The sequence below is a fragment of the Pristiophorus japonicus genome, chromosome 3 (genome assembly GCF_044704955.1).
Source record: "Pristiophorus japonicus isolate sPriJap1 chromosome 3, sPriJap1.hap1, whole genome shotgun sequence".
NCBI lineage: Eukaryota > Metazoa > Chordata > Chondrichthyes > Pristiophoridae > Pristiophorus > Pristiophorus japonicus.
Genome location: NC_091979.1, coordinates 153,481,662 through 153,503,340, shown reverse-complemented (window position 1 = coordinate 153,503,340; position 21,679 = coordinate 153,481,662). Strand labels below are relative to the sequence as shown.

The 21,679-nt window shown below is 44.2% G+C and overlaps 1 protein-coding gene across 10 annotated transcripts in view; it reads left to right on the top strand.

The window, feature by feature from the left end:
* Positions 1–21,679, top strand: part of rftn2 (raftlin family member 2) — a 452,549-nt gene that overhangs the window by 111,829 nt on the left and 319,041 nt on the right. For all 10 annotated transcript variants that reach the window (XR_011592693.1, XM_070875941.1, XM_070875932.1 and 7 more), the window contains 2 exons: positions 4,078–4,205; positions 18,842–18,922. Coding sequence is in view for 9 of the 10 variants with exons in the window: in XM_070875941.1 (XP_070732042.1) it covers positions 4,078–4,205; positions 18,842–18,922 (209 nt within the window). In the remaining variant the exon portion in view is untranslated. The remainder of the gene's footprint in view (positions 1–4,077; positions 4,206–18,841; positions 18,923–21,679) is intronic.

Genomic DNA, 21,679 nt, shown 5'->3' with positions numbered 1-21,679 from the left:
GATTTGTGAAACAAGATCCGTTGTTGCTCACAACAATGTCTGGTAAACCATGAGTAGCAAACATGACATGTCGGCTCTCAATAGTGGCTGTAGATGTACTGGATGACATAATAATACACTCTATCCACTTTGAATATGCATCCACCACAACAAAAAACATCTTTCCCAAGGAATGGACCCGCAAAATCGATATGGATCCTCGACCATGGTTTAGATGGCCACGACCAAAGATTGAACGGAGTTTCCGCTGGTACTTAGCTGCATGCAAGTATTACTCTGATGCACACATGATTCTAGATCAGAGTCAATTCCAAGCCATCATACTTGAGACCTATCAATGGCTTTCATCATAACAATACCGGGATGAGTGCTATGTAGCTCACGTACAAATCTTTCTCTGCCTTTCTTGGGCACGATGACACGTTTACCCCACAGGAAACAATCTGACTGAATGGACAGCTCATGTGATGGGTGTACGGTTTGGTGTCTTCACACATCTCCGTAGGTATTTCAGACCAATCACCACTGAGGGCACAACGTTTCACAACCGACGAAATGGGGTCATGGCTGGTCTGGAGCCTAACTTGTTGAGCAGTGACAGGAGTTTCATCACTCTCAAAAGCATTCATTACCAACATTAGATCTGCGGGTTGAGGCGTTTTCACATCAGGTGTAGGCAAAGCCAAACGACTCAGTGTATCAGCACAATTCTCAGTACCGGGTCTATGACGAATAATGTAATTATAGCCAGACAATGTCAACGCCCACCTCTGAATACGGGACGATGCATTGGTATTAATATCTATGTCTTCAAAAAACGATGAAATGAATGGCTTGTGATCCGTTTCGAGTTCAAAATGGAGACCAAACAGGTACTGATGCATCTTTGTTACGCCATATGTACAGGCCAAAGCTTCTTTGTCTACCATGCTGTAAGCTCTTTCCTTTTGATAAACTTCTTGAAGCACACGTAACAGGTTGTAGCTTACCCGATTCGTTTGTTTGTTGAATATACAACCAACACCATATGAAGCAGCATCACAGGCTAATACAAGATGCTTACATAGATCATAATGAACAAGCAACTTGTTTGAACAGACCAAACTCTTAGCTTTCTCAAAGGCTCCATCTTGAGACATACCCCAGATCCAAGTGTTATCTTTTCTGAGTAGCAAATGCAGTGGCTCTAATAAAGGGCTCAATCTGGGTAAGAAATTACCAAAGTAGTTGAGTAGCCCAAGGAACGAATGTAGTTCTGTCACATTCTGAGGCTTGGGTGCATTCTTGATGGCCTTGGCCTTGGTTTTAGAATCCGGTCTACTGATTCAATCAGCAGGAATCTTCCTACCAACGAATTCAACTTCAGGTGCCATGAAGGCACACTTCGAACGTTTCAGCCTGAGTCCCACTTTGTCCGGACGATGTAGAACTTCCTCAAGATTGTTCAGCAGTGTCGCGACCGGTGACAAGAATGTCATCTTGGAACATGACAGTTCGAGGAACGGACTTCAGTAGACTCCCCATATTCCTCTGGAATATGACTGCAGCCGAGCGAATTCCAAAAGGACACCTGTTGTAGACAAACAGTCATTTATGGATGTTGATGCAGGTCAGTTTCTTCGAATCATCAATGAGCTCCTCAGGTAGGCCAACCTCCGATCTAGCTGAGGGAACGACTTTCCACCAGCTAGGCGAATAGGTCATCAGCCTTCGGTAATGGGTACTGAACCTGTTTTGAGAATCGGTTAATCGTATCCTTGTAGTCTCCGCAAATCCTGACAGTGCCATCACTCTTCAACACAGGAACAATGAGGCTGGCCCACTCATTGAACTCGACAGGTGATATGACCCCTTCACGTTGGAGTCTGCCAAGCTCAATCTCAATCTTCTCCCTCATCATATAAGGGACAGACCGAGCTTTGTGATAGACAGGCCTTGCATCAGAAATCAGGTGAATCTGCACCTTGGCTCCAGTAAAATTACCAATGCCAGGCTCAAACAAAGAAGGCGCCTTCTTCAACACTTGAGCACAAGAAGTGTCGTCCACTGAGGACAATGCTTTGTTATCACTCCAGTTCAGCTTGACGTTCTCGAGCCAATTCCGACCGAACAGCGTTGGACCATTACCTAGGACAATCCATGATGGTAGATGTTGGATCACGCCATCATACGACACTTGACTACTGCATTGCCAATCACAGGTATGAGTTCCTTTGTATAAGTACGCAACTTGGCCTTGACTGGACTCAGCTTAGGCTTCACAGCCTCAGTGTCCCACAGCTTGTCAAATGTCACTTGGCTCATGATCGACTGACTTGCATCCGTGTCCAGCTCCATTGATGCAGGCACGCCATTCAGCTTCACATTAACAGTTATCGGCTGGCTCTTTGACGAGAACGAATACAAACTATACACTTCCTCCTCAGGTTGTGTATCAAAGTCAGTACTGGACTGGTCATCATCAATAATATGATGAGCAGCAGCAGCACACTTGCTCAGTTGTGGCCATTACAGGAGGAACAGCCATTACAAGAGTATGGTTTAAACCAATACTGATGAGGCCAATGATTGCCCCCATACCGCCAACAGGGTGAACTCTGCTTCGTACCAGTTGTCAGGCTCTGCGCAGCTATCGGTTTCACATAAACAGTTGACTTGGCCCTGCCATGAGCAGCTTTGCCAGAAGACGGCACAATCTTGTTTACAGTACCTGACTAGCCTGCCATGGAGCTCCGACCTTTTGATGATATCTGCCTCAAGTTCTCATCAGTCGTCATGCATGCCTGGCCGATCGCGATGGCCTTTTTCAAGTCCAGTTTCTCTTCGACTAAAACTTCCGAAGAATCACGTCATGGTTGATATCTATCACAAAAAAGCCTCTCACCATGTCTTCCAGCATGTTCCCGAACTTACACGGCTCAGCAAAACGTCGTAGGTCGGCGATGAGTCCCAACACGTCCTGGCTCTCAGCACGGACATGCGTGTAGAAGCGATTAGTGTGAGATGATCCCTTCGGCTATAGATAGTCATGCACCAAATCTCACAATTCCTTATAAGACTTGGCAGTTGGATGTAAAGGCGAGGGAAGGTTCTTCCTGATGCCGTAAACCTTCTGACCACAGACGGTGAGGAGAACTGCCCTACGACGGACTGTATCAGCCTCCCCCTCCATTTTGTTAGCAACAAAATACTGATCCAGGCGGTCGACAAAATCCGCCCAATCCTCATCATACTCTAATTCCAATAGTGCCCATTGTAAATAGGAAGGTTCTAAGTTTACTTCGTCCTGTTATTATAAACTGCCTTGGATGTGTGTACCCGATCTCTCTTTAATTTCCTCTTCAGATAAGAACAAGATCCGACTTCCTTTATTGTCTTGCATGACATCCGACAGTGGCGCCCTCTGGTGTCAGATGACCCCAAGCAGAAATATATTACACTAAGGAAGCAGACCCTTCAAGAAAGTGGGAGAAGTGGAAAACATGGGGTCACTTGTGAAATTTAAACAGGCTTGAAATTGGAATAGAAAATGCTGACAAAGCACAATGGATACAAGAGCCCTGAAAAGTGAAAGAACAGGTCAACAGGGAGGTCTTCAGTTCTAATTTAGAGTATGCAAATGACATGTTGACTGTTCTCTTCAGAGAAGCCGGTGTGTTTCCACCTTTTTCTGTAATTGTTTCAGATTTCCAATATGCAATATTTTGCTTTTTACACTCAGTCCTGCTTTGTTTCTTTAGGCTCTTTCAAGTCAAAATGCACGTTGCAATGTGTTTAATATCTTAGCAGCAAGATTCATATGGGTGACACAAAAGGTTTCCCGTGCAATCCCCACCATCTCCCCGAGCAGAATAATATTGATGCTACTATCATTTTAGCATGATATATAGTTTGCCGGATGAATAATTAAATAATTTTTCTTTGAAGTCCTTCAGATGATAATTGAAAACTTAATTTGACTTGTGTATTTTAGAGACTCTTTTCTTTTTCTGAGGGCTTCTCTACACTGATCTTTATATATTTCTTTCAGTAAGTGCGTGATTTATTTTTATTGAGACATTTCTATCTGCTAAATAGGAACAAGCTTAATGCCAGCAGCTGGGACAATGTATTTAACTACTTCAACCGGATATCCTTACACATACCACAATGGAGTGGCTTACTTCCATAGCCCAGAAATCACTTCTGTTCCACAACCTTGGCCGGTGAGTAAATATGTATTTGAATATTTTTGTTTTTGACTGGTAATTCACTTACAAGGTACAGGTGCAACAATCCAGAATTCCAAAAAGTGGATATTTCGGCGAGCGGCAACGTCTGAAATCCAGCAAAGCACAAAATCCGGCACAGATTCGGTCTGCAGCGAGGTCCGAAATCCGGCACGGATTCAGTCCCAAGGATTCCGAATTTCAGACTATTGATTTTCTTGTCTGAAATTTGGCAAAACCCAAAAACCGGCACAAACTCAGTCCCGAGGATTCCGGATTTCAGACATTGTACCTGTATAACAAATATTATCAATGGGAATAGTTCAGTTATCCAGTCATACCGAACTCAGAATGGCACAAGGTTTATATTTCATGTTAGCCAGTTACACAACATTGGGGGAACAAGAATGATTTAGGCAATGGACTGAGTCTCAATGCTATTGCGTCTCCCTAATGGTGTTAATCAACAAAGCTGATTGGCACTTTAAATGCATTTCTGTTTAAAATAAAGAGTTCAAAAGATTTAAAGTGCTGGATAGCAGAATGCTTGTTGACTACAAGACCAGCAGGTAACCTCCTCCAGTTTTAGGCAAGTGAAGAGAGGCACACCAGTGGGAGTCATGCAGGCAGCAAGAGGCAGAATGTTTTATTTGGGGATCCAGCACACTAGTGAGTATTTCTCCCCAGTCAAGAAACAAATTATACTAATTGGGAAAATCATCTTTTGTAGACCATTTGATGCACAAAAATATTGACAAAAATAAAATGGGGTAATGTACCTGGAGTACATATTGGGAAATTGTGCATTCCTAGTACATGGTTTTGCATCCTAAATGAAAACAGCACGCTACGTGTTATGTATTTAACCCCTTGTAACCTGCACCACACGTCCACTAGAGGATCTACCTGTTGGAGTCCAAAGGGATCCCAGCATCCCTTAGGAGCACAGTATATAAGCAGGCCGCCCACAAGGTACCTGCACTCTGGAACCTTAATAAAGGAGCTAAGGTCACACTGCTCATTACACACAGTACTCTGTCTGACCATTTATTATGAGTAACAATTGGTGATGAGGTAACGAACAACCACGCGAAAATGCAAAGAACAGTCGGCATCCTGGAGAAGTTCTCAGAGGGGGCGATTGGGAGGCCTTCATGGAGAGACTCGACCAATACTTCGTGGCCAACGAGCTGGAAGGGGACGAGAATGCGACCAAATGAAGGGCGATCCTCCTAACTATCTGTGGGGCAACAACCTATGGCCTCATGAAGAATCTCCTGGCCCTGGCAAAAACCAACAGAGAAATCCTACGAAGAACTGTGTACGCTGGTCCGGGAGCACCTAAATCCTAAGAAAAGCGTTTTGATGGCGAGATATCGGTTCTACACGGGTCAACGATCGGAGGGCCAGGAAGTGATGAGCTACGGCGCAGAACTTAAGGCGCCTTGCAGGACATTGTGAGTTTGAGGGATTCCTATAACAAATGCTCAGAGACTTCTTTGTATTGGGCATCGGACATGAGACAATCCGTCACAAACTGTTGACTGCAGAAACTCCGAATCTGAGTAAAGCCATAACGATAGCCCAGGCATTTATGTCCACCAGCAACAACACCAATCAGATTTCGCAGAACAAAGAAGTTTCGGCCAGTACTGTTCATAAAGTAACGTCGGTTTTGAGCAGAAACGGACAGGGCAGAACGTACACGCCGGCTGCTGTGGCCCGACCTCAATTGACCCAGAGTCCGCCATCATCTGTTAATGCGAGGCAGTTAACACCCTGTTGGCGCTGCTGGGGTGATCATCGCCTCCATCAATGCCTCTTTAAGCACTGTGTGTGCAATGGCTGCAGAACAATGGGACACCTCCAATGAATGTGCAGGCGAGCTGCAAACCACCACGTTGCAGAGGAAGATCGATCCATAGTGGATCAGACGGAATTGGAAACTCGTACTGAGGAGGCAGAGGGTGTACGGGGTACACACGTTAACAATAATGAAAGTTGAACTGAACGGTATTCCAGTGTCTATGGAGCTGGACACGGGGGCAAGTCAGTCCATAATGAGTAAAATGGTTTTTGACAGGCTGTGAGGGAAGAAGGCCCAAGCTCAGCCCCATTCACACCAAACTAAGGACTTACACCAAGGAACTAATCCCTGTAATTGGCAGTGCAGAAGTCAAAGTCTCCTATGACGGAGCAGTACACGAACTCCCGCTGTGGATTGTGCCAGGGGATAGCCCCACGTTGTTTGGCAGAAGCTGGTGGGGGAAAATCTGCTAGAACTGGGAAGACATCAGAGCGCTTTTCATCCGTCGACGACACCGCATGTACCCAGCAGTTCCCTTCGTTATTCGAGCCAGGCATTGGAAGCTTTTCGGGGGCAAAAGTGCAGATCCATTTGGTTCCCGGTACGCGACCTATCCACCACAAGGCTCGGGCGATACCGTACATGATGTGTGAAAATGTGGAAATCGAGCTGGACAAGCTACAACGTGAAGGCATCATCGCGCCGTTGGAATTCAACGACTGGGCCAGTCCGATTGTTCCAGTACTCAAGGAGGATGGTACGGTTAGAATTTGCGGGGACTATAAAGTAACGATTAACCGTTTTTTGCTGCAGGACCAGTACCCGCTACCCAAGGCAGACGACCTATTTGCGATCCTGGCTGGAGGGAAGACGTTCACCAAGTTGGACCTGACCTCGGCCTACATGACGCAGGAGCTGGAGGAGTCTTTGAATGACCTCACTTGCATCAACACGCACAAATGCCCGTTCGGGATTCGGTCGGCCGCAGCGATCTTCCAGTAGAACATGGAAACCTGCTAAAGTCGGTTCCTTGCACAGTGGTCTTCCAGGACGACATATTGGTTACAGGTCGGGACACCTTGGAGCACTTGAAGAATCTGGAGGAGGTTCTTAGTCGGTTGGATCGCGTGGGGCTCAGGTTGAAATGCTCGAAGTGTGTTTTCCTGGCACAGGACGTCTGATTCTTAGGAAGGAGAATCGCAGCAGGCGGCATCAGACCCACCGACGCTAAGACTGAGGCCATCAAGAACGCGCCGCGACCACAGAACATGCCTGAGCTGTGGTCGTTCCTGGGACTCCTTAACTATTTTGGTAATTTTCTACCTGGGTTAAGCACCCTGCTAGAACCCTTACGTGCGCTACTGTGCAAGGGAGATGACTGGGTATGGGGGAATTCACAAGAGGCTGCCTTTAAGAAAGCCAGAACCTTATTGTGTTCTAACAAACTGCTTGTCCTGTATAACCGTAAACGATTGGTGTTAGCTTGCGATGCGTCGTCATATGGGGTCGGGTGTGTGTTACAATAGGCTAATGAATCAGGAATTTTGCAACCAGTTGCGTATGCATCCAGGAGTTTGCCCAAGGCCTTAAGGGCCGTAGCATGGTTGAAAAAGAGGCTCTGGCATGCGTTTACGGGGTAAAAGAAATGCACAGTACTTATTTGGCCTCAAGTTCGAGCTTGAAACTGACCACAAGCCGCTCCTATCGCTATTCTCGGAGAACAAAAGGATTAACACCAATGCCTCTGCCTGCATCCAAAGATGGTCGCTCACGCTGTCGGCATACAACTATGTAATCCGCCACAGACCGGGCACAGAGAACTGCGCAGATGCTCTGTCGGCTACCATTGCCCACCACCGGGGTGGAAATGGCACAGCCAGCAGACTTGCTCATGGTCATGGAGGCATTTGAGAACAAGAAGTCCCCCATTATGGTTCACCAGATCAGGACCTGGACCAGCCAGGATCCTTTACTGTCCTTGGTTAAAAAAAACTGTGTCCTCCATGGGAGCTGGTCCAGTGTCCCAGTGGAGATGCAGGAAGCGATTAAGCCATTCCACAGACGCAGAGATGAGCTGTCCCTGCAGGCGGACTGTCTCTTGTGGGGCAATCGCGTAGTGTTGCCCAAGAAAGGCAGAGACGCATTTATTTGTGAACTGCACAACACCCACCCAGGCATTGTAATGATGAAAGCCATAGCCAGATCCCACGTGCCTGGCATCGACTCAGATTTAGAGTCACGTGTGCGCCAATGCAACACTTGCTCTCAGTTGAGCAATGCACCCAGAGAGGTACCGCTAAGTTTGTGGTCATGGCAATCCAAACCGTGGTCGAGGATCCATGTAGACTGTGGGCCCATTCCAAGGCGAAATGTTTTTGGTTGTCATGGACGCTTACTCAAAATGGATTGAATGTGCAATAATGTCTGAGCACATCCATTGAAAGCCTACGAGCCATGTTTGCCACACACGGCTTGCCTGATGTCCTAGTTAGCGACAATGGGTCGTGTTTCACCAGTGCTGAATTCAAAGAATTCATGACTTGCAACGGGATCAAACATGTTACATCTGCCCCGTTCAAGCCCGCAAATTTGTCACGCGATATTGGGATCAATGATTCTGTGTTTGTGCTCAATTATAGTCATGGTCCCAACTGGCTCGCTGGCACAGTCACAGCCAAAGAGGGGAGTAGGGTATTTCAGGTCAAACTGACCAATGGACAAACGCACAGAAAACACTTGGACCAAATCAAATTGCGGTTCACCTACAGCTACGAACAACCTGAAGAGGACACCACCAACTTTGAGCTTCCAATACAAGTGGCAACTGACATCACAGTTGACCACGAAACTGAACTCATCATCCCCAGCAGCCCGGCAAGGCCAGCTGCGCAACAGCCCAGTGAATAATTAACCAACCCGCCCACAGCAGCATTTGTACCGAGACGATCGACAAGGAAGCCCCAGATCGTCTCACCTTGTAAATAAGTGTACTGTTGACTTCACGGAAGAGTGATGTTATGTATTTAACCCCTTGTAACCTGCATCACACCTGTCCACCAGGGGGTCTACCTGTTGGGAGTCCCAAGGGATCCCAGCATCCCTTGGGAGCAGAGTATATAAGCAGGCCACCCACGAGGCACCTGCACTGGAAGCTTAATAAAGGAGCTACGGTCACACTTGCTCATTACACACAGTACTCACACTCATAATAAATGGTCAGATTAACACTAGGGATGTGTATTTTACAGTATGAAGTCGAACATTTTCCCTAATGTTTCTATCATGCTATTTAATAAGTTGTATCCTATTGGAGTTTTTTGTTCAATTTGGCTTTTGTAAGGGATGTTTGTACAGTGTTAGGAGAGTGTAAAAGTAAAGTGTTGGCTATAATACTTCTGTATAACATGTAAACGCTGCATAGGGAATTCTCACAATTATTGCATAATTGTAGCTTTTGTCAATTGGATTAAGAGATTAAGTCCTCATGAATTCAGTCAGCATTTGATTTGATATTCTAAGTAAACAATTGACCAACTCTGAATTGCAGAGAGGGTGTCAACACCAATAATAGATTTCAGGTGAAGCAGGGTTAAAGGATGGGAGACAATTGGACCAGGGCGTACAGACGTATTTTAGGTACCATTTTAAAATCATACATTCTTTGTTATATAGGTGGTGCTTCTGAAATCCGGAAACCTCCGGATTTCGGGTATTAATGGATTTCGGAACGTCTTTCTGACGTCCCGAATCTGGAAACGCCCGGGCCAAGGTTCAGGTATTTCCAGATTTCAAAACGTCATTCCCATGTCCCGAATCCGGAAACACCTGGGCCGAGGAGAATGGGGGCCACTGCTGGGGCCTGGGGAGTACGGCGAGTGGGGGGTGTCGACGGTTCGGCTCTGGGTCAGCGGTTTGGGGTCGGTGGTCGGGAAAAACCAGCGTTGAAGACCTGGAAAAAAGATAAGTTAAAGTTTTTATTTTAACTTTTTTTTTCAGCGATTTAGTAGGTAAGGGTTTTGTGAATGTTTTGTGAATTTTTATTTTTTGGTTTCTGGAATTTTTTTTGCTGTTTTTTTCCATCTCGCTAGGCTCAACTCGCAGCGGTAATCAGTTTTAAAAAATGTCCGGATTTTGGAACATTTTCCGGATTCCAGACAACCCCACCATGGATCGATCTGGATTCCGGAACATTCCGAATTTCGGACGCTCAACCTGTAGTTAAGTAACAACTGTACAGCCATTTGAAGACACGAGCTGATTGGAGAATAGGAGTGCCTCTACACTGGAGACTAAGGAGCTATAATTCCACCATTGGCAGAAGGGTATAATTACAGCATGACATGTAGACATGGGACTTTCCATTATAAATGTGGATATAGGAATTTATAATGGATAAGTTGGTAGGAAGTGCACACAGGCATAAGATTTCTAATACACTAATCGATCTTCCAGAGCATTGGATACATTGAGTTGGAGAATATGTTCTTTCTCTTAACCTGTTTCAGCTATCTTCATGTTACTGTTTCTATCTTTTTTTCTTCTGTTTTTGTTCTCCTAACTTTGTTTCTTTCTCTGTCCTCTTCTGTTTCTCTCTTGGGTCGATTTTCATATATGCTGCAAATCGGGCAGGGCAATTGATACACTCGCCCAAATTCAGTAGCAAGACGCCTGAAGAATATTGCTGGTGGGCTTCATTTAAATCTCAGCAGCTCACGTGATAGTGTTGATTGGCAGCTTGCCGCTTTGGAGAGCAGGATTTCCAACAGGACCAATATCTAATTAAGGCGAGCTTGCACCTCTTTAAATAAGGTGTGTAATGTTTGAAAAAAATGTTGCCCTGCTTTTTGGGACATTCAGTGACAGTTATCTCCTGCAAGGGCTCCCAGGTTCAGTGATGCAGCAGTGCAGGTCCGGGTGGAAACGGGTCCTCTTCCCCACAACTGGCAGAAGGATGTCCATACAAATGCCGTAGCAGGCTTGGAACGAGATAGCCGAGAATGTCAATGCCAGATGTATTTATCCCCAGGATGTGAGCAATGCTCGAAGTTGAATGAACTTAACTGGACAGCAAAAGTGACGACGATGTTTTGCAATTAAATTTTCTCGATGAGACCTCCTCCCACCCCTACTCCATATGCCTCCCAGTCAAAACAGAACAGTGCAGCAATTGTCCTTCTCTTTGTAATCACATACACACCTGCTGCTGCCCTTAAAACAACCACAAAGAACATTCTATTGATGTAATAGTTCTTTATTTGAATACTATAATGAGGCTCATGCCTGTTTCAGTTGGCTGTCTATGTATAGGCCTCTGAAAATGACAGATTGGGAGTAGGAATGGGGCAGTAAGTTTTTGCTGCAATTTTCATAGCACTACTGACCCATTCTCGTGACTAAAATCGTCCCCTCTGTCTCTTTCCTATGGGTGGGAAATGATTGGGAAAGGAGCCGTCAACAGATGTAGGGAAGGGATTTCAGGAAAATATGTGGCCCGCATTCCCATTCCTTCCCAAGATCACTCATGCTTACACGACACTTTCACCCTCTGGCTACATCCTCCCTTTCCTTAGTCCCATTACTACCCATATCTCTTCCCCTTTGAACGATCTGTTCAACACCTGTATCCACTCCTCCCATATGCTCCACAGTCACCTCACCCTTAAAATTCTATCTATGCTCTCCCAAGACTGGGTGATGAAAGTCTCCCTGAACCAGTTTTCCTTCTCCGTCTCCATGCCTTCCTTTCCTATCTGGTTCCTTCAAAGAGCCTATGTATGTTTTCAGAGTTCAGCTTATGCTTTTAAACCAAATTAGACTGAGAAAAGTCTGACCCTCATTTTAACTGCCCCCACCCTGGCAGAAACCCGGGGGGGGGGGAGGTGCAGTTAAAATAACACGTTAGTTACCCGCTTCAATCCCACTTCTTTCTGCATGTCCCCATATTCACCTGCTCTCTAGAGCAGGACACCCGCAGGAAGGATGCAATGATGTTGTTAGGACCCGATCTACAATTTCAAGCTGAAGTCTGAGGGGAGGCATTGGGTGGGGGCAGTGTCAGCTTCCCTGTCAGGAGCTAGATCCTGACCCCCACCCCGATCGCAACCAGATCCCGCACTAATTTTTTTTTTTAAAATTTGTACCGGGATGTATTCATCACTGGCAAGGCCAGCATTTATTGCCCATCACTAATTGTCCTCAAGAAGCTGGTGATGAGCTGCCTTCTTGAACCGCTGCAGTCCGCGTGAAGGTACTGTCATAGTGCTGTTGAGGAGGGAGTTCCAAGATTTTCACCCAGCGATGAAGGAACGGCGATAAATATCCAAATCAGGATGGTTTGTAACTTGGAGGTGATGGTGTTCCCATGCGCCTACTGCTTTGGTCCTTCTAGGTGGTAGAGCTCGCAGGTTTGGGAGGTGCTGCTGAAGAAGCCGTGGTGAGTTGCTGCTGTGCATTTTATAGACAAATTCCTGCACCTGTCAGGCTGCCGGCCGGGAGTCTGCAGCAGATTATTTAGTTGAGGTCCTGCCATTAAGAGCGGCAAGGTCTCCACACCCCTGGCCTTGCTGGATTGTCCCCATCTTCCTGTTCATATTCGGGCCATTGGGCTAGATTTTCCACTTTTGTGCAGATCACCCAAAAATGGGCATTATTTCTGGCGTGGGCGGTAAATATGTGTTTTCAGATCACCAGATTATTGCCCATTTTCAAACCCTCTGGTTTCCATTTTTAAAAATGGGCGTTACCGCGAGCGATCTGAAATGGGCGTCTGCGTTAAATCGCTGACCTTCTGCCGTAGTGTTGCTGCCCTTAGTAACGGCATGGCAATGCTCGTTTCCTGCAATTCAGCAGATCAGGGGTCATCATTATATGTGCAGGAGACAGAGAGAGGGAGCAGAGAGGGACTGAAAGTGTGTGTGGGTGTGGTGTGTGCTTGTTTGGCCATTGTGGGAGGCAGGAGGGAGATTCACCAGCAGCAAAAAGCCAACTAAGCACCAAGAACATAGTTTTTGTCTGATAAATAATAGATAACATGGAAGGGATGGAGGAGGCCCTGGGGCTGTTAGCCAGGAACACTGGTGGCAGAGGGCTCCCAGTGGTCCCGGAACGCGGCACTGCACCCCAAAGTGCCATACCCCCATTGCCAACGACACGAGAGCCAGGAGGAAGATCTTGCTTCTGGCTCAGAGCACGTTCCCAACTCTGGATCGTCCTCTCCTGTATCCGTCCGTGCAGCAGTTCTGCTGTCATCCCCCACAATGAAGCATCGCCTGAGATTCTCCTCGGCCAGGCGGCTTGGAGTCAGGAGCGGAAGGAGTAGAGGTGGGGAGAAGAAGCGGTGGGAAGGAGGGCGGGGCGTGGGGGTGAGGAAAATGATGTGCCAGGCCGCAAGTGTTGTCTGGGGCATATTTTTAGGTTGCTGCTGCTATTTTGATGGGAGGGTCAGGACAAGGGGGCTGGGGGGGCGGGGCTACCTCGTTGGTTTGCATTTATGTTCTGTTTTGCAGGAAATGGGGACCATTGTAATTATGTAAATGTGATAAATTTGTTGTGGGGCGGGGGTGGGGTGTTTTTTTTTTACAGATGTACTTATGATTTCAGACAAATGGTCGGATTAAGTGTTTATTATTTAACATCACTTTGTTGCGCGTTGTCTCCGATAGCTGCATCGTTACACACTAGTGATTCCTCAACATGAAAGGGTATAATTACACTTAACTTAAACTTTAACTGTCACCAAGGTGATGCACATCATTGATGTATGACCTGCATACCCAGCAGTGTTGCAGCTTTGTAAATACTACCAACATTCTTTCAAGCAAAGTGTTAATTTATGAGCTGCTGAGGTAAGAGTCTTAACATAGAAACATAGAAAATAGGTGCAGGAACAGGCCATTCGAGCCTGCACCACGATTCAATTTGATCATGGCTGATCATGCAACTTCAGTACCCCACTCCTGCCTTCTCTCCATACTCCCTGATCCCTTTTGCCGTAAGGGCCACATCTAACTCCTTTTGAATACATCCAACGAACTGGACTCAACAACTTTCTGTGGTAGAGAATTCCATAGGTTCACAATTCTCGAGGTGAAAAAGTTTCTCATCTCGGTCCTAAATGACTTACCCCTTATCCTTAGACTGTAACCCCTGGTTCTGGACTTCCCCAACATCGGGAACATTCTTCCTGCATCAAACCTGTCCAATCCCATCAGAATTTTATATGCTTCTATGAAATCCCCACTCACTCTTCCAAATTCCAGTGAATATAAGCCTAGTCGATCCAGTCTGTCTTCATATGTCAGTCCTGCCATCCCAGATGAACCTTCGCTGCACTCCCTCAATAGCAAGAATGTTCTTCTCAGATTAGGAGACCAAAACTGCACACAATGCTCAAAGTGTGATCTCACCAAGGCCCTGTTCAACTGCACCAAGATATCCCTGCTCCTATACTCAAATCCTCGCGCTATGAAGGCCAACATGCCATTTGCTTTCTTTACTGCCTGCTGTACCTGTATGCCTACTTTCAATGACTGATGTACCATGACACCCAGGTCTCGTTGCACTTCCCCTTTTACTAATCTGTCACCATTCAGATAATAATCTCCCTTCCTGTTTCTGCCACAAAAGTGGATAACCTCACACTTACCACATTACACTGCATCTGCCATGCATTTGCCCACTCAACTAACTTGTCCAGGTCACCTTGCAGCCTCTTAGCATCCTCCTCACAGCTCACACTGCCACCCAGCTTAGTGTCATCTGCAAACTTGGAGATATTACACTCAATTTCTTCGTCTAAATCATTTCTGTATATTGTAAATAGCTGGGGTCCCAGCACTGAACCTTGCGGTACCCCACTAGTCACTGCCTGTCATTCTGAAAAGGACCCGTTTATTCCTACTCTTTGCTTCCTGTCTGCCAACCAGTTCTCTATCCACGTCAATACATTACCCCCATTACTATGTGCTTTAATTTTGCACACTAATCTGTTGTGTGGGACCTTGTCAAACGCCTTTTGAAAGTCCAAATACACCACATCTACTGGTTCTCCCTTGTCCACTCTACTAGTTACCTCCTCAAAAAGTTCTAGAAGATTTGTCAAGCATGATTTCCCTTTCATTAACCCATGCTGACTTGGACCGATCCTGTCACTGCTTTCCAAGTGCGCTGCTATTACATCTTTAATAATTGATTCCAACATTTTCCCCACCACCGATGTCAGGCTAACCGGTCTATAATTCCATGTTTTCTCTCACTCCTTTTTTAAAAAGTGGTGTTGCATTAGTTACTCTTCAATCCATAGGAACTGATCCAGAGTCCATGGAATGTTGGAAAATGACCACCAATGCATCTACTATTTCTAGGGCCACTTCCTTTAGTACTCTGGGATACAGACCATCGGGCCCTGGGGATTTATCGACCTTCAATTCCATCAATTTCCCTAACGCCATTTTCTGACTAATGAGGATTACCCTCAGTTCCTCCTCCTTGCTAGACCCTCGGTCCCCGAGTATTTTAGGGAGGTTATTCGTGTCTTCCTTCTTGAAGACAGAATCAAAATATTTGTTCAATTGGTCTGCCATTTCCTTGTTCCCCATTATGAATTCACCTGATTCTGACTACAAGGGACCTACATTAGTCTTCACTAATCTTTTTCTCTTCACATATCTATAGAAGCTTTTGCAGTCAGTTTTTATGTTCCCTGCAAGCTTACTCTCATACTCTATTTTCCGCATCCTAATTAAATCCTTAATCTTCCTCTGCTGAATTTTAAGTTTCTCCCAATCCTCAGATTTTCTGCTTTTTCTGGCCAATTTATGTGCCTCTTCCTTGGACAGGTTTTCTGCTTTTTCTGGCCAATTTATGTGCCTCTTCCTTGGATTTAACACTGTCCCAAATTTCTTTGTTAGCCACGGTTGAGCCACCTTTCCCATTTTATTTTTTACATCAGACAGGGATGTACAATTGTTGTAGTTCATCCATATGATCTTTAAATGTCTGCCATTGCTTATCCACCGTCAACCCTTTAAGTATCATTCGCCAGTCTATCCTAGCCAATTCACGCCTCATATCATCGAAGTTACCTTTCTTTAAGTTCAGCACCCTAGTCTCTGAATTAACTGTGTCACTCTCCATCTCAATGAAGAATTCTACCATATTATGGTCACTCTTCCCCAAGGGACTTCGCACAACAAGATTGCTAATTAATCCTCTCTCATTACACAAGACCCAGTCTAGGATGGCCAGCTCTCTTATTGATTCCTCGACATATTGGTCTAGAAAACCATCCCTTATACACTCCAGGAAATCCTCCTCCACTGTATTGCTAACAGTTTAGTTAGCCCAATCTATATGTAGATTAAAGTCACCCATGATAACTGCTGTACCTTTATTGCACGTATCCCTAATTTCCTGTTTGATGCCATCCCCAACCTCCCTACTACTGTTTGGTGGTCTGTACACAACTCCCACTAATGTTTTCTGCCCTTTGGTCTTTCCCAGCTCTACCCATACAGATTGCACATCATCCACGCTAATGTCCTTCCTTATAATTGCGTTAATCTCCTCTTTAACCAGTAATGCTACCCCAACTTCTTTTCCTTTCTGTCTATCCTTCCTGTATATTGAATACCCCTGGATGTTGAGTTCCCAGCCGGTTACCCTGGAGCCATATCTCCGTAATCCCAATTACATCATATTCGTTAACGGCTATCTGCGCAGTTAATTCATCCACCTTATTACGAATGCTCCTCGCATAGAGACACACAGCCTTCAGGCTTGTTTTTTTTAAACACTCTTTGTCCTTTTAGAATTATGTTGTAATATGGCCCTTTTTGATTTTTACCCTTGATTTCTCTGCCCTCCACTCTTGCTTTTCTCCTTCCTACCTTTGCTTCTGCCCCCTTTTTACTTCCCCCTGCCTCCCTGCATAGATTCCCATCCTCCTGCTATATTAGTTTAAACCCTCCCCAACAGCACTAGTAAACACTCCGCCTAGGACATCGGTTGCAGACCGTCCGGTTTGTCCTGGTCGCACCGGCGATAAGTGACCGAGAAATGGACGTTATTTTCCATTTTGTGGCTAAATGCGCAATATATGGGAGTTACATCTCACTTCAGCGTTGAAATGGATGTTAAGTGGGCGATATGCATGCAAAAATAATGGAAAATCTAGCCCACTGTCTCTATCTATGTATCTTAGACAAAACTGTTAGCAATTATAATTTCTGTCACACAGCTGTTAGCAATTAGGCCATTTACCTTTTCTAACTGGCAACACAACATTTGAGTAATTTATCGCCTCCAAAATTGAACTTTTTAAAAATTTGAGCGAACATAAATATCAAGAAAGATACTGTCTGGTGCTCTTCCGATTAATCAGTGCAATCCTTTTCACCCTCTCAGTCCCTCCCCCAGTCTCTCAGTTCCTCCCCCAGCTTAATACGCTTAATAGAACAGAAAATAAACACTGTAACAAGTGTTATCCTTTTAACTCTCAAACATACTCTGTGTTAAGAAATGATAAAGTTTTTGAAATTTGTCCTTTTGCTTTTCATAATTTGAGGCTAAGCTCCTGAGCAAAATCTGACTGAATATAAAGATATTTCATCAATGTAACTGATTGAATGCTGCATCCTGTGAAATTAGGTATATTGCTCATGTTCAGACTACACAATACAAATACAGCTCATGGTCATATTCTGGGCAAAAATATCAAGTCCAAGTCCAGACTTTTGGGAGAGGCATTCAAGTGAAAACTTTAATGAAGTTATTAAAAGGCACAAAAGACAACTCTAGATAAATGTAATCTATGATGCCAAATGTGATCATTTTTATTTAGTATAAATTGTAGAAATTTCAGTTGCTGAGAACTTGGACATAATACATTTTTTTTCTGTAACTAAAATTTCCTAACATTTTCAGGTGAAACACTTTTAGAAAGCATTTTGAGCAATTTGTGGGGAAAAGCCACCTGATAGCCAGATTGTCCAATTATAGAATGACAAGTTGATGTAGGTGCTTTCCACATTATAAATGTGGACATGGGAATTTATAATGGAAAAGTTGACAAAAAAGTGTGATGAAAAGTGACAACAGGATATAATGTTTTGTAGATAGGGAGTGTGCTCACATATTTATATTTCCGTTAAAATAAATTAGATTAAAAATGATAATGTATGACTTTAAAAAGGGGGCTGAATTAAATATGTATGCTCTGCTCCAATTATCCCGTAACGCAACTTCAGGTGAAGATTACGCTTGGTCCTGACTCTCCGTGAACAATGCTACAGGAGATCAACTAGTATGCATAAATGAGGACTTGGGAATTTAGGTACTATCAAAATTTGCTGATGATACCAAATGGCAGGTATGCAAATTATGATTCTGAAGGGTCATGCTGAGTTAAATAGTGCTAATTTGGCAACACTGATCATGAGAGGACACAAAGTTAAAACCCATCACAAAAATAATTAAATGGGAGGTTTGGGGGAAAGTCACGGTGATTAGAATAAAGCTGAGTTCATCAATTCTTTTAGAAGGGAATTACATACAATTAATTTGAAAGGATTATTACATACAGTATGGGGAGCAAGTGGAATAGTGGGACTCGACAAGTTGGCTCATTCGAAAAAATATTGACAAACTTCATGGGCTGAATTAGATGGGTCGAATAATCGGTTTCTATCCTGTAATGTTAAATACTGTAGTCTGCTGGGGAGGGAAACCCTCCTTCATTGAAGGGATTCAGATATAAATTCTGTAAGCATTTGAGTTCCGTATGCGTCAACTTTTAAAGGTACTGTTTACTGTTATTCTTTTCCATCAGCCTCGCTCTATTTCTAGCTCACCGGTAATGGTAGCTCATCAAGCTCAGCCAATTTATCAGCAGCCAGCATACCACTATCAGGTAGGAATTTGTATTAGCCAAATGGTATTCAGCCTGTTCAGTAAAGCAGTGAACGAAAGTTTTGATGTTTTAAAGGGGATTAGATTTTATGAATTCATGCTCCTGGTATGGAGCTTCGCGTGACAGGAATGCCCATCAGATGTGGAGGTAGTGCAATCTGTGGGGCTTCCTGTTCATTAATTTTAATGGATGAAAATTCCAGTAGGTCCCAAAGTCCTAAAATCTACCTGAGTCTTTTTTCCTTTTCAATATTTTATTAAGATGACAGAAAAATTGATGAATATGTAGTAATCTAGTGCACAGAATAAGGTAATTTCATTAATGTATTGAAATTACTATATGTTTCATGGAAGATGTGATTGTGTGTGTGGCTTCTAATTTTCTAAATGAATGAGTCTTCTATCTTTAAAGCAGAGAGTGGAAGCCAGGGCTAATTTGTGACATTATCCTGGGACAAGGAGATCGATTGTGATCACCCTGACTGATTTTGACTAACTCAGCACAGACTAGGAGTCATAATTAGTGCCAGATCACAATACATTTACCCACTGATCCACCAGGAATCTTCATGGAATATTCTTGGTTGGAATCCAAATGGAGTGCATTGAAGAGACCTGAAAAGGCGAACGACATAGGCTTCTTCACTTACTTTGGAAGTGTCAATCCAATGATTAGAATTAAATCCATAATGAATAGCACACATTTTCCTTTTGATCTTAAATTATTCATGTTGGGAGATGTATCAGGTTTGTGCATGTTGCAAAAGAAAAAGTGCAGAATTTACCATGTCACTTTGAAGCAACAAGTTAGTAAATAGAAGTGGTGCTGAGGGAGAATGTTTGCTATATATTCTTCTTATGTGCTCCTGGCATATTGTGTACCCTTGGCACACAATTTTCTGTCCACTAGGCAGAAGCAGAATTTTTTCTCTGGCAGATATTTTCAAATGTAGACAAAAAGTGTCTGTAGACTCATTTTCTAGCCACCTTGCAACCTCACAAAAGTGCAAAAATGATGCACCTCATTGTAGGAGAGCACTGAAATATCTCCCTGATTGCATTACAGACCCCTTCCAATTCGATTGTAATCGATAGTTGAATAAAAGTGTTCTAGGAGTTTTCAGCCAAAAAAAATTAAAGAACTACATAATTAGGCTAATTGATCTATGAAGAGTTCTGATAAATTACTACCAATCTCCAGAATCATATGATTGGATCAAATTTCTCGGCCTTCGATTGGTGAGTTGTGTTGGAAATACACTTGATGTATATATAAAATGATTCATCTCTAATTTCGTAATAACCCAATAAACATGTTACAAGCAAGATATTTATTTTTTACATCCTCGGGATTGCATTCACAGTGAAATAATTGGATAGGATGCCTTTAGATAAAGTATAGTTATGTAAAAATTGGAGGAACGCAAGATGAAAAAAGGCACAGCCTTGAAGATACGCATCCTAGAATGCGCAGGGAAGTCAGAAGAAATAGCAGAATGCAAACATTCTTAGATTTGGATGTGGTGCCAAAGGATTGGAGAATTGCCAGCACAACGCTTCTGTTCATAAAGGGATAAAGTAACTATAGAGGGTAAGCCGTGTGTGTGTGAGTAAGTGAGTGAGTGAGTAAGCTTCTAGAAGTCACAATACAGGATTTTTTAAATGGGATAATTAAGAAAGGCTGTCATGGATTCGTTAAAGGCACATCATATCTCACAAATTCAAGAGTTCTTTAAGGAAATTATGAAATATATTGATATTGGGGCCTAAATTAGTTAGCTCACCAAACTGGGCTCAATTCCAGTGGCGCACTGGAACAGAACAGCCCAAGGGCTGTCCTAAATGCATCCTCGGGCCTCATCATAATAATGCAGGCAAGCTGCAGGTGCCAATTACACACAGCTCTCCTAATGGAGCCTCTCCAATATTGACATGAACCAAGACCCACAGGTAAGTTTGGGGCGGTGGGAGGAGAGGGCGATCTGGCCAGTGATCTGCAATTGTTTTGTGGCAACAGGAGTAGTACTCTGGCTCCTTCTGACTCCAGAACTGCCACATTTTAAGTTATGGGGGCTTTTTATGAGCAGCGACCAGCAGGCCTGTTTAGACTGCTCAAAACCCAGAAATACCAGTCAGAGCTTATGCGTCCTCTGTACTCATTTCAGGTGGCTATCACGGCCACCAAAAAAAGGCTGCTACCAATTTAGCAGGGACCCGAACTCCCGTGCAGATTGGGCGCAAGTCCCCTGCCCTGCTAAATTGATTATCAGTGTGCCCTTTTTAGGCCTTTAAAATGGGCACAATATTGAATTCAGACTCTATTGTGTCTGGTTTTGGATGCCTTACTTTAGGATAGTTGTCACGGCAATGGGGAAGAGTGCAGAGTGCAGAAGAGATTCACTTGGAGTTGTTAACCTGTGGAATTCCCTGCCGCAGAGAGTTGTTGATGCCAGTTCATTGGATATATTCAAGAGGGAGTTGGATATGGTCCTTATGGCTAGGGGGATCAAGGGGTATGGAGAGAAAGCAGGAAAGGAGTACTGAGGGAATGATCAGCCATGATCTTAATGGTGCTGCAGGCTCAAAAGGCCTACTCCTGCACCTATTTTCTATGTTTCTAGATGATACCAGGGATAAGAGGCTTTAGTTTTGAGGAGGGAGTAAATTTGTCATCAAAAGAAGTGAGTAGTTAGGAGATTTTTTTTTCCGCAGGTGATGGTTTAGACGTGGAAGGCTCTGCCAGAAAGTGGTGGAAGCA